Source organism: Calidris pugnax, unplaced genomic scaffold (genome assembly GCF_001431845.1).
Source record: "Calidris pugnax isolate Ruff unplaced genomic scaffold, ASM143184v1 scaffold68, whole genome shotgun sequence".
NCBI classification, from domain to species: Eukaryota; Metazoa; Chordata; class Aves; order Charadriiformes; family Scolopacidae; genus Calidris; species Calidris pugnax.
Window position 1 is genome coordinate 1,654,263 of NW_015090921.1, and position 14,068 is coordinate 1,668,330.

Genomic DNA, 14,068 nt, shown 5'->3' on the forward strand with positions numbered 1-14,068 from the left:
TTCTAGCCTCAAATGATCAACCATCCTAAGGAAATCTTAGGGTCTCAACTCCTACCCCATTTATCTTGTCTTGAGCCTTTCAGATCACAGTTCCCTGCTTCTTGAAATCCTTCCAACCCTTGTTCACCTTCATTTCCTTCTCTAATGTTTCTCCCTGCTAGTTCACAGTCTGAACTATATGAATAACTTTTCTCCTTCCCTTCTTTTTCAGCTACTACCCAACATGATTTTTTTTGATAATACCACCTCTTTTCTTTTTGACATGGTTTCAACTCAGAGACTCAAAAGTCTAGCTCCCATCTCCTCAGCCCCCTCCCTCTGTGCAGTCCTCTCTTTGGCCTCTCTGTGGATTGCTCATAATCTGAGCTAATTGAGATTTAAATGTTCCTTCATTGTCAATCACGCTGATTCAGTCACTTTCCTAGCCATTTAGATACACAGTCATGATTTTACATATGATGCTGACACACAAGCTGTCATGCTCTGTTTACCTTCATAGTATCTCCAAAATCTGGCCTCCTATTCTTTGACCAAATGCCAAAACTTGTCATATGAGTCCTTCTCTTGTTCCACTGCAACTGGAGTTTCTGCTCCAGGGCCACACATGCTCAGAGTCATTCAAAATGTTGCTGATTTCATAATCTTCCCCGTTTCCCTCTTCAGCTGCTGATCTCCTTTGTGCTTTTCTTCCACTGCTACGCCAGGTTCTACTTCTGTTCCTCAGCTGCATGAACTTACACCTACGTGACCTTCTCTGTAATGGTGTTTTTATCATATACCATCACTGATCAACCCCTTCACTTTACCATTGCCTCCAACTTTTGTTATTTTATTCCACAACTTGGACTGGTATCTGAGACCTTTGTTACATTGCCCTTGATACATGATAGATGGGCCATGGAAAAAGTAAAGAGTATCTCCATTAGCTCCCTTTTTGCAATTCACCTCTGCCACCTAATATGAAATGGTAGCATCTAAGTACGTTTAGGCAACTACAAAGCTACGTAGATTCACAGGCAGTCACCAGAACATGCTCATGCTATTTTTACTTGACCTTCCTTACTCTTCACCTCTAGCCACTTGTTTGTTGAATTCCCTTCTGTATGGTCACGCTCTGTTGTCAATAGGGCTCTAAGTGTCTTAAGGCTGGGACTGTCTGCCTGCTATATTGCTGTATACAAACAGCTTAAAAGATATGAGGCTCTCTGAAGCTCCTAGGAGCTCTGGAAGGAAGGCATAAATGGAAGGAGTGGCAAAAATGCTGAAAAAGAGCAATTCTTTAAGTCAGTCAAAGATGGGGAGCCTTACAAGGATATCTGGGGGGCTTAATAAAGGACCAGAACTTGCATACCCACCACTCTTCGACTCCTACAGATTTTAGTCTTAGCATACATAAATACAAGCAAACACACAAAAAATAAGAAAACATTCCTAGAAATTGAAAGTTAAAAACATACATACGGAAAATGCATTTTTATTAAAGCGTAATGTATTTATAGAGTGAAACTGCTTGCTGCAAGACCCAGGAAAAAGGCAATGTATTTGTTTATGTATATTCATGAGTATTTAAAAGGACCACAGAGCTCCATCTCAAGGCACAGCTGATCAGTAGCTGGGGCTGTGGTGCAGTGTTATATAATGCAAGTTTATGACTTTGTAAGACGTCATTTTCCTTTCCAGCATTTATGGGTTTATTTTCTTCTGTGTTTAGCAAGTAAAGTATTCCAAAGAAATACTAGCTTTGTGGGTTTTTTACACCGTGTAGGACATACTAGATGCAATCAGAGTATAAAATATAACATTACTAATTGTCTTCTGCCACAGAGGATAGTAGATTAAAGATGTCTTCATCTGTTCGGTGGTAATATCCCTGTGTTCCTGAAATTACATTATTCTTCTCTTTGAACCCCCATGAGCCACAGCAATATGGGCATAAATAAAAGCCAAGGGAAAATCTTCCCTGTTCTGAGTGACTGTGTATGAGAATACTAATTGTTTTCTGTCACAGAGGATAGTAGATTAAATATGTCTTCATCTGTTCAGTGGTAATATCCCTGTGTTCCTGAAATTACATTATTCTTCTCTTTGAACCCCCATGAGCCACAGCAATATGGGCATAAATAAAAGCCAAGGGAAAATCTTCCCTGTTCTGAGTGACTGTGTATGAGAAAGAAGGAAGTGCCCCATCCCTCAGAATTGCCCAATTTTAAACAGGTGATTAGTGCAAACCCCAAAGAACGAGATTTCCTCGCACAAGAATCAGCAGTCCTGTGGCTCTGCTGGCTCCTCTGTGGTACCAGAAGACCCTCATTTTGCAGCAGGCTCAGCTCTGAAGGGTCTGCTGGGCTCTCGTGGGGCGGGTGGCACCGCAGGAAGGTAACTCTGGTTCAGTCCACTGCACGGCTGCCCTTCCTTCTGCTGGGAACGTGGCATTGCCCTTGCAGAAAAATATAGCCAGTAATGAAATAGTAACTGATCTGTGTCTATTACAGCTGTTCATGATTCTCAACATCTGTTCCGTTTTTGAGAGATTTAGAACAATCCCTGTAGAGTTCTGCTGATGTTGGTTTTTTAACAGTCTTTTCCATGCACATGAAGTGCACCCCTCTTTCAATCTGCCAACATCTCTTATAGCCAAGATACTCAAGACTTCTATTTCCCTCTGTGCTTTATGTTTTTCTGGCACAAGCCAATTTCCTTTCTCCTCTCTAAGGTGACTTGGACTGCTGCCTTCTGACTGTGAATTATTTTTCTGGGTTTCTTTGTAAAGCTGCTTAAATTGTTCTACAGAAAAAAAAAATTAAGCCTCTCTTAGCAAATGTTACATTGGTAATTAAATGCCAATATTTGAATTTCAGAACGTCTCCTGTTCCTGCAGTTACTGCACAGCACTTTCTGATACATGAAGCTAGGACTTTTTAGGCAGAAACTTTTAATATGTATATTATTGCATATTTATACCTTATTATATATTTAATACTAATATTATTAATAAATATTTAATCCCCATGTTTTACCAGAGAAGTTCTAGAAAGAAAAGCAAATGTGAGATGTTATTAAAAAAAGGCATATGAACTGTTCTGCCTGTTCTGGATGGCTTGCCAAATACACTAATGCTATGTATCATATTCAGCATTGCAGGGTCCAAACTGTATTCCCTGCACTATCCAGCAGATGATGCTAATGTATTATAAACTATTCTGTGTTCAATTTTAGTCAGAGGAAAGATGACCAGCTAAAAGATGTAGCTTTGTCTCATTCCAGCCATTTTTAAAAATTTTTCCATTCCCCTCTTTAACTCCCTTTTCTAATATGCATTATTCTGAGTCTCAGAACCTGTTGTTTTTCTGAAGCAATTCTTTAACTAAAGATTGGCCCTTTGAAGTACCTACTTACCAATCTTTCTTAACCCACTGATATTCCTGTGAGTTTGACATAAAAGTTTGACCAGTTACAGAAGTCCCTTGGCTATATTTACCACCTATTTAATCATATATTGTGATGTACAGCATTAGGTTTTGTGCTGTTTCAAGCATTTATTCCCATTTCCAGTCTGCAGAAAATATGCGAAGCCAGATCCTTGCACTAAAAAGACAAAAGCTAAAAGGGAAAATAAAATATACCATTCATGTATATAAAGAAAAAGGCAAAACTGTGTTTCCATGAATCGTCCAGGATCCTCAGCTTTCTAATCTCTTCTCTAGTGTAAGCATACCTTAATTATAGGCTATGAAGGGAAGCTTTATAATCACTTCTACTTTGCAGTGGGTTCTGATTTTCTTACTCAGGGAGACTTGCTCCTAATATTACAAGAAGCCTCCACAGAGGACCTTGGAATTATTTGCAGGATGAGCATGCTACTGATCAGATATATCAGAGGCCAAGATTTTTCAAACAGAGTGACAGTGCCTGCATAGTATTTACAGACATTTTTCCGATGAAAGTGAGATATAAAGTATAGGTTTTCCAAGGTGGGTAGAGAAAAAAATGGAGTTTTCTCTGCTTGCCTCGGTTTTGACCTCATTCTCTGACGTGGTGGGATCGTAGCCAGCCCTCTCCAGAAGCCAGGCATCCAGGGACTATTTCTACTGGACTAGCACTTGCCATCCTTCCAGCCGTTGGATCCTCTTGCAGCTTTTACCTGCTTGCTGGATTGCTGCAACCCTGGAAGGAGACAAGTCAAGAGGAACAAATCCCAACTTCTGAGGAGAAAAGACAAAGTACAAAAGAGGGAATTGAGCTGCCTGTCTTTGCCCTTTATTTCTTTCTCTGCCTCTTTTTTTTTTTTAACTCTGCTCCCTTGGGAAAAGTGTAGGCCCCTGAGGAGATGGAGAAAGAACCTTCTTGCTTCCTGCAGCAAGCAGGTCTGACGTCTGTCCTTTCCAGACGGTGAGGCTGAGGCTAATTAGATCATTTGGCTTTTCTCGTACTTTTTCCCCCCAGGAGGGCTGAGTTATGTGAGAAAGTTGAGGCTTCTCGTGTCACTTTGCAGCAGGCTCAAGGACAGGCAAAACCCATTACTGATAATTGTGTTGCAAGAGTTGGCAGCCTAGAGGAGATCTAAGAATAGGCTGCCCAACCAGCAGCTGGGACACGGAGTAGCCAGGACGGGCAGAATTCAAGGTGTAGGCTTTAGGGCCTGGGTGCCTTGAGCTAACAGCTGGGGAAAGAGTTCAGGAACTTACAAGTAAATCAGCACAAAAACACTTCAGCAGAAGCATATTTAGCCACGCAAGTCACACAGGCATAGTTGTGTAGTTGTCCATGTGTAGTCATTAAAGCAAAGAGAAACAAGAAATCGGTGGGTGGGCAAATTGTTTGAACAGAGAACACAGAGGAGTCACCCCATCCTTTTCTGTTTCCCTGGTATCAGCCACCAACACGCACACCTCTCTCACCATGTGCAAGGAAGAGAGAGTAAGAGAGGGAAAGAGAAAGCACAACACTTCAGCCATCAACACGTGTCCTTTCGCTTGAATAGGAACCACTCGCCTGGCCAGAAGTTTGCCACAAACCTGGGTTTGTGATGAGTCCCTTTGGTCATGAACTTCATGCAAGTGTATCAGAAGACACCATATTAATGTTGGAGATAAATCACTGAAGTACATAATAATTAGTATTGATAAATTTTGAACACTTATCTCCAACAATCCAACTAAGGTCCTATCACATGAAATACCTGCCTTTCTCCACAGTGTCCTGTCATATAGAGAGCCGGAGGGCTTAGCAGAAGAAGTACCTGGGTTCTTCTGCTCTGCAATTGTCTCTGTGAAGCAAGAGGGGGAAAAACATTTCACAGACATCTAAAAGAAAGGAAAATGATTGAGAAAACACAGGCCTTAAAAGGAGGTTGCCTTCTGCCATGAAACCAGAGAGACAAATATTGAAGAGCTGCATTTGTTTTGTTTTATTTTGAACTTTGAGACATCCTGGAGAAGGGTGGACTTTTTAAATAACTGACAGAAATTTTACCATAGAAGCACAGCTGGATGATAAGAAGCTGCTGGTTGCTATACCTTAACTTGATAGAATTTGTCAAGAATGACTTTGCTTCCTGCAGTGAGTAGGCACAGGAGACATTTGATTGCTACCATGGGGGCTGTTTTTAATTCATTGGAGATATTTGGGTTGAGAGGCTGAGCTTTATGGGCCATTGTTAGTAATTTGGGACAATAGTTTGGAGTACTATTAGGGAAACTAAGTTTAGACTATGTTGATAATCAGGTAGAAATGTTGAAGTCAGCCTGTAAACAGCTTTAGTGTAATATCTGTAGCTTTGCATGTGTGGTTAATTATATACATTGAGATAGGTATCTTTTAGTTTAGTAGAACAGATTTGCTTTAAAATGATTAGCTTTAGGGCATAGAAACATGAATTTGTGGGCTGAATGCTTGGGTCTGGAGAAACCTTTTTGTATAACAAAGATATACCCAAAGAAGGTAGAGAGTGGAAAATTAAATGAATTTCCAAACAATTAAAGGAGTGCAGGTGTCCAAGAGACATCATCTAGAAGGGCCATAATGGGAAAGACGTTACTCTCAAGATATTATTTATTTAAGAGAAACAGAATTTTTACTGAGAAAAAAGTTTACAGTAAACATCCAGTTAATTAAATATTAAGCACTTAGCATTCAGAAGGAGTATCGGGTTCTTTGTCATTTTAAGAAGTGCACAGTAAAAGTATACACTATACTTTCTATCACTTCTGTGAATGCAATCTCTGAATGTCTAAATTACTTAAAAATTTTATAGCTAACAATTTGAGACTTTATGATTCAGGGGGATTGGAACATACTGGGTAAGGATTTAAACATTTGAATGTGAAGGTTTGGGGGATCTTGAGAAGAACCGTAAATGTTCTAAACAGCTTAATGCAAGGAAATATTATGTACAGAGTTAGAAACTACCAAATAGAAGAAATCTGATCAAGCTTCCTTTTCATATGGAGAAGCAAATCAAAAACATTAGAGTCTTTTGCAGGGGGCAGGGGCAGAATTGCAAACAAAGTAGGGCATGATGACAGTTTCTGTCCAGTTATGTAGGGTATTTAGAAGAAAATGGAATATAGTTTGTACTTCAATGTTTTTGCTTCAATGAGTAACAAGAAAAGAAAGTTATTTGTAAATTATAAAGAATGGCATGTGTGTTAAGTTCATCCTATGATTTCAATTAGAGGTCTGAATATCAGGAAAATATTTTGATTCTAATAGTGAAGCTCTTTGTTTGCAGACAAAGGAACTGTCACAGATGGAAAGACAAAAGAAGCTTCTTTTACCTCTTGAGTTAAAAACATATAACTTACCACAGACAGCAGCTGTGTAGGAAATATTTTGAAGGAAAACTATTTTTTGAGTGCTAAAACTGACTTGGAGCCATCTTACATAGCACCAAAGTCTCAAGAATGACAGAGAAGGTGGTTTCCAAATATGGGAGATGTCTTCAAGAAAGATGTTGTTCTTTTCTTCTTCTTCTTTTTTTTTTAATCAGTTGAGGATGATGTTGCCTTCTAATCACATATTCTTTTCAGAAACATGCAAGTAGTGAATGCCTTGGACTTTGTTATGGAGATATGGGGTTAAATCAAAATTAGCTTTAACCGGGAAGGTATAGAGGAGTCTGCTATTTCACAGCACTGTTTGAAATCAAAAATAGGGAAGAAATCATCGCTCAAGGAATAAGACTTCATGGCTGCATTCTGTTGAGTGGGCAGGGTAGTGTTGAGGGCTGATTTATTGCAGACACTTCTGTTGTGTCATTATTCACTCAAAATAATGTGACTTATCACACATGCAGACTGGTAGCTTATTTCAACAGACACAGTTAAGTGCTAAATTGAGAACTGTGGAAGTGAAAAAGGCTATCCTGAAGAGCTGGAGTGTTTATGCATGCTGATCGTTGGCCTGTGATCAGATTTAGAGAAAGGGGAGTTTTGCAGCCATCTAAGACAGTTGAAGGAACTACCTAAGCACATCCAGAAGGTTTATATAAGCCTTATGAAGAGACCTAACATGATATTTGCAGGAGACTGCGTATGTGCTCGAGGCTGCCAGTTGACAAACTTTCCTTCTGCTGGCAATGCTGCCTCAGGCTGTCCTTGCCCGTGCTTGATTTCTGACGGATGCCAGGACAGCAGCTGGTGGAAACGCACAATGAACAGGACCGGGGAACTCATCCAGGTGATGAATTGCATTCTTTTTTTTTTTTTCTTGGACTATTTTCCAGACAAATCCATTTCCTAATGTGGGTTACCACAAGACAGCCAAAAATACTCATCCTGAAACATTTAAGAACACATTTGAGGGACAAGAAAAATTGAAAAAGGTTAGAGGTTACTGCTTGCCTTTGTTCAGTTATATTTGCAGAGCTTCAGAAATTCTCAGGTGTGCTGTTATCAGTAAAAATAGCTTGGCAGGGTGTTTGTTTTATAATTTCAGCTACTAAGGAGGGATCTTGAATCCCAAGGATGCCTAAAGGAGAGTTGATAGTAATAAAAAAATTTCAACTTACAGCATTTAAAAACTGTCAAGAATCAAATCTTAAACCCACCCAGGTGTGAGGAATATGGCAGGGCTCTGATAATATGCAAATCGTCAAATTGAAATATTGAAGAACTTAGTTGTTGAAAAGGTTGGTCCTGTAAATCCAGCTTCTTTGACTCTTCTGTTCTAGTTAGTCTCTTGGAGTAAGGATGAAGAGTTTAATGTTCAGATTTTCAGGAAAAGAGCTTAGAGTTGAAAAGTAATTTTAGCTGTGGGGGTTAACACCCACATAATTCAGAATATAATTCAAGAGACTTGCAGGAAAACTAAAGGTACAGATATATAGGTACACACTGAGGATAGGATGCCTTCAATACAGTTTTACTGTGTGCCTAAAATGTAGGACTATACTATCTTCATTTGGATATAGAAGATAGTTTTGTAAAAAGATCTATGAGTTCTTAATAATTTCAGACAAATCCTATTAACACTGAAAAAAACTCTGAACTTAGCTCTCAGTGGATATCGCTTTAGTTATTTATACATGAAGGAAATAATTGCTTCTCTGTTTATATAATTACCATCTACAAATTGTGGGGTTTTATTTGGGCTTCTGAATGGATGCAATACGATTTTATTGTTAACCTTTCCTACCTGCATATGCTGACTGATCTTCATCTTTAGGAGCTGATACTGGGACAACACTATAGAATATAACCATTTAAGTCTTGGTTATGATATTCACTTATATCCTATTGATATGTGAAAGGATTATATTTTCCAGAATATTTGTAAGAAAAAGGGATAAAGGCTGAAAGAGAAAGGGGAAAGCCAATACCTGGAGAGGTGTTGTTTTCTTCTTTGGTAATTGGATAAAAATCAGTTGTTAGGCAAACTGTTTTAAAGCAATTGTTGGTTTTGTTTGTTTCCTTCTCCTAACTGTTTTAGTTAGATTTGCTTGTGCTGTCAGTTAATCTGTTGTGGAGTATATACAAGGCCTGTATGTATGCTTGTAGGTGTCCCAGTGGAATTTGGAGCTGTACATCTTTCTGACATATATTAAGTTCTTCAAATATAGGGGGAAATAGTTAGTTTATTTCAGGAGGATTTTTTATGTTCTTTTCCTGTTTGGTTATAGTGAAATGCTTGGCAGAACTTTAAATTTCATGAAATTATACCACACCTTCCTTCCTACACAGGTTATGTGAGCCCTCAACATTCCAGTCATGACAATCGTTGTGACATTTCAGTGTTGTCCGTTATATCAAATTTCTTTTTATCATTGGGAATTGTCATTTTTTTGGTCCTTGTTTCTCAGGCTCTAGCATTAGGAGATAAACAAGTGAAATATGTCTTCTTTTTAAATTCTTTGACACCTTATGTGTGGCATACACTGAGTTGAGACAATATTTTTTCTACCTTCTTCTTTTGTTGTCAATTTTGTGTCTTCCTGGCTGCTTCTCCAGTGAAAAAGATCAGCATTCGTGTCTATCAAGTGCAGCAAAATTGCAGCCTGCTTCCCTCTTATCACTGCGTTCTTGGCTTCATCTTCCTTTTTTGTCATGGAGTCACCAGCAGCTGTCACTCACCTTCTTGCAAGAACTCCCATCAGATACCTCCTGCAATATTCCGTTACGCTTTGCCAGACGAGTTCCTCAGTAGGTGACCTGCTGAGAGTCTAACACCTATTTGATAAGTTGAGTGTTTTCCAGATGTTTTTTCACCTCGTGTCATAAGTTGCCAGTCAGATACATTGGTTTCTGCTTTTCTGTGGTTTCCCGCTGCTGAGCGTTTTCTCTGTGACCCCTGCCAATGATTCCCAATCTAGTAATTCAGGGAATATTAATTTCCTCCTACTGTTCCCAGGACTACTCTTCAGTCACGTGAACATAACTTATGCTGCATTTCTGCTGGTTTGCTCCACATGCACCAAAAATCTCTTTTAATCAACAAAAAAGGAAAAGACAGCACATTCAGCAACTGGTCACAACTGTTGTCCCCTCTTCATTCATGCACATAGCACCGAGCTACTCCTCCATAGTTTCCCTCTGACCTTCCTTTCTAGATGGACCTACTCCAGATTTCAACAAACCCAGAATATCTCCCCTCTTGGCTTTCTGCCATTACAGCATACTCCAGATACCTGATACGATCAATGACCCCAAGGCTCAAGCTTTGAATTCTAAAGGAAACAACATGCACATCTCTCATAAGTAGACTATTCAGATTCACAGAACCCCAGACCATGAAAAGAAACAAACCAAACAAAACCTTACCAAGTCCCTTTGTTTCCAAGAACAGGATTTGCAGGTGGGCTCTCAAAAAATCCCATTATTCATCCATTATAGCCATTGATGATATCTTTTCTTTGCTGTCAAGAGACTGCATTTTCAGTCAAGTGATGCCATCTGCTAACAGCTGATCATTCCATTCCAGGTTAGTATTAAATATACAAATGAGCAGCAGCCTGATACAGCATTTTGAGGCACCTCTCTGTTACTCGTTATCACATCAAAAATGGACAACATAGCTTTATTTCTTTTAGCCTCATACTGTCCCATTACAAGTTGGTTTACCTATTAGTGAATCTTTACATATTCTTGCAGTTTTCTTTTTAATCCTTAGGCTAGTTTGAATCCCTACTTACTTTGGCATTTCTCATCTTTACAGTGATATAATACAGATTAAGTATTGAAAATATGGCACAGATTGATTATAAGGGTACAATCAACAGCAATAAACCAGGTAATTAGAAATATGAATACACCAGGACCAGAAGGTCTGCACTCCAACAAGACCTCATCAAAGATGACTTAGCAGCAGCAGAAAGCCTGGTGTCTGATAACAGGAGGATGGGAACAAGGCTTCACCATCTCACATGGGTCATTCCCATTCTCTCAACAGAAAGGCAGCAACAAAGACATCCAGAATGAGAAAACAAAGGCAATGGGCAGGAGCCTTGCCCAAGAATTAGGGAGGATGAAGAATGCAAAACTGAGGCTATAATGACGCCATCATTACCACTTGACTCCCAGAGGATATAAAAGCTTGTCTGAATCTAGTTTGTTGTGCCTGATCAAGACAAACCTAAGAGAGATAACAAGGACCCAGCAGCTGATGTCCCCTGTCCTCTGTGTCACACACACACACGCTCACACACATGGTCCTGACCAGACCATTTAGATGCACCCCTTTGTGCTTGTGAGTATGAGGGAACGTGTGAGTGAAACAGGAGTGAATGACTGAAATCAGTTTTATTTAAAACAAATGCAAGCATCCTCTCCCATGGAGTTTTGAACTAAGTTTTGTAACACTGATTCTTACACCTCAAAGGCTGCCATTTATTAATGAGCTATGCCATGAGAATTTTCATGATACTAGCACTAAAAAAGCATTCCAGTGCACCCATATGTCCTTGTGAGGAAGACTTTCACCTACAGTGAAGGCAACAGTATGAGATGGCACTTGGAGGTCTAGCACTTTTCCTTCTTCCCTTCTCCATTTTTGGGAAGTGTATTCCTTTCCCCTCACAAAATCTCTACCTTCTCCTGCCTCCTTCCTAGGGACTTACAGATAAGGCAGCTCTGTCCTGTTTCAACACTTTTTCAGGGAAAAGGAGTACATCCACTGGCTGCTACTGGGTAGGAGCACAGTCCACTTCTCAGCCCTCTGCCCTCCCCTCAGCTGAGGCAGAGAAGGCTTGTAGCAGTATTGCCCCAGTGAGACAGAAAAACTGGAGGAGGCAGAGCCACAACTGGCAGAAGTAGGGCAGAACACACCTCATCTGGACTGGATTACACAGGACAATGCAAAAGAAATGCCTAGTTTATACTACGGTAGTATCTTAGTACTCAATCACTTTGACCCCAGTGGCAACATATCTTTTTAGACGAGCAATTTTATCATCCTGTTGTTAAATGACTCATCACTGCTATCATTGCTAGATGATTAAAAGGAATGCGTTTGTCTAGGCTTTGCTCAAGATGAGCGTTCTCATCTCCTGGGAGTCAGTGGTCCATTCATTTCTCCGGGAGCAGTAAATCGGGTGTTGACTAATGTGTCCTTTGAAATATGTAAAGAAGCTGTTAAGAGAGCACAAAATATGTTTAGCCAGCAGTACCAGCTGGATACGAGCCCATCCAGGATACTCTGTTCAGCTGACAGCTGTTACCAGAACCACATGAGGGTTAGTCTCTAACTCTCTCATGCCTCATCCTGCTTGTCATCATCCCCTTTGTTTTGCCCTGTAGGAGGGGAGAAGGAGAAAGATATAATATAGGGATGACGCAGGCACTGGTGGGTAGAGAGCTAGGGAGGATTTGCATGGTGGCAGGTATTTAATACGCTGTGCACACCACATTAGACATGCTATTGGGGAAAATAGTGGAAGGAAGTTCTTGTTGTGCCATAAATTGCATCCTTTCGCTAAAAAGCAAATGACTTTCTGGTCATTCCATCTCTCAGTCCTCTTTTTGAGGAAAGCTCTTCCTTTTTCTGTTTGGTTTTTTTTCCCCCCATTCTCTCACTGTCTATTGTGGGGATCAACCTCATGGGCGCACCTGAGCTCCGACACCTCATGAGGAAGGGAGTGGAAAGGGGTTATAAGGGAAAGGGAAGTGGAATCGGGTGAAAATCGACTCAAATGTGTCAGTGCACGTGTCCAGCACTTGCTGCAAAAGGGATAGTCCTGGTGCCTACCACAAGAGGGGTGGAGGCTGGAAAGCAGAGCATGCCAACACAGGGTAACAAGGGCTGGATCAGCCTCGAGGAGAAGCATTACCAGGTGCCCCATCTGTACTGTGAGATGAGCACACAGGGATCTGAATTTCTTCCCATAGCAGGTGGGAGAAGCAGTAGAGAGAAAGACCTTTGGTGTTGGAGAGCTGGAACTTCTTTCAAACATTCAGCTCTTTACATCTTCTTTAGGGAAGTCAAGATTTTGCAGGGCTAACAATAAACATGAGGGTACAGCAAAGGGCCACAGAGATGATTAAGGGCCTGGAGCATCTCTCTTACGAAGAGGGGCTGAGGAACTTGGGTCTTTTTAGTCTAGAGAAGAGAAGGCTGAGGGGGGATCTGATCAATGCTTATAAATATTTAAAGGGAGGGAGTCAGGAGGATGAGGCTGGTCTTTTCTCAATGGTGCCCAGTGACAGGACAAGAGGAAATGGGCACAAACTTGAACAGAAGAAGTTCCACCTAAACATGAGGAGGAACTTCTTTACTGTGAGAGTGGTAGAGCCCTGGAAGAGGCTGCCCAGAGAGGTGGTGGAGTCTCGTCCTCTGGAGACATTCAAAAACAGGACAAGATCCTGTGCAACCTGCTCTAGGTAGACCCACTCCGGTGAGGGGGTTGGACTTGATGATCTCCAGAGGTCCCTTCCAACCCCATATGATTCTATGCTTTACAAAACCCCAAATTTGCTCTTCAATGTAGACCAGGAACACGGAAAGCCTGCTATTTTGCTGTCAGCAAAACTCAGTGCCGACCTTCAAAGGAACAAGTGGTAGCCTTGTCATTGGGTGGTGACCTGAGCCAGGCCAAGCTTTCTAGCGAGACACACGAGCTTTTGTTGGACCAGTAACACAGCTGGTCTATAGACAAGCTTTTAGACTCACAAATCTGCAGAGCAGGAGAAGGTCAGACATGGGCTTGGGTGGCTCAAAAGCGGGTCCTTTCCCCCAGTTACATCCTTTAGCCTAACTAACCTCTACTTCTTCTCCACTGACCTCCCCGAGGGCCGGTGGGGGGGGAGCGCTGCCCGGCGGGTCGCTTCACCCGGGACCGGCGGGGCTCTGCGCTCTGGCCCCGCCACCCCACCGCGACCCGCACCGCTTCACCGCCCCCTCACCGCCCGGTCCCGCGGCCGGAGCCCCCGCAGGGCTCCCCCCCCGCCTCCCTATGGTGCGTTATCCCACTGCGCCGGCTTCCATCGCCCTCTCCTCCCGGGAAAGCAGCGGGGGAGAGCCCGGGCCCGGCTTCCTCGCCCCGCCGCCCCCATCCCGCGTTAGCCGCTGGCACTCCGCCGTCGCCTCAACGGAGGCCGGTTGTGACAAGGGGCTACGAGCCCCTTCGCCCCGCCGTCCC

General features: G+C 41.7%; 1 protein-coding gene across 1 annotated transcript in view; it reads left to right on the top strand.

The window, feature by feature from the left end:
- The first annotated feature begins 7,517 nt into the window (after positions 1-7,517).
- C1QTNF4 (C1q and tumor necrosis factor related protein 4) overlaps positions 7,518-14,068 on the top strand; it is a 31,435-nt gene continuing 24,884 nt past the window's right edge. Inside the window, exon 1 of the mRNA XM_014950123.1 lies at positions 7,518-7,677. Coding sequence (XP_014805609.1) covers positions 7,620-7,677 — 58 coding nt within the window. The 5' untranslated portion in view covers positions 7,518-7,619. The remainder of the gene's footprint in view (positions 7,678-14,068) is intronic.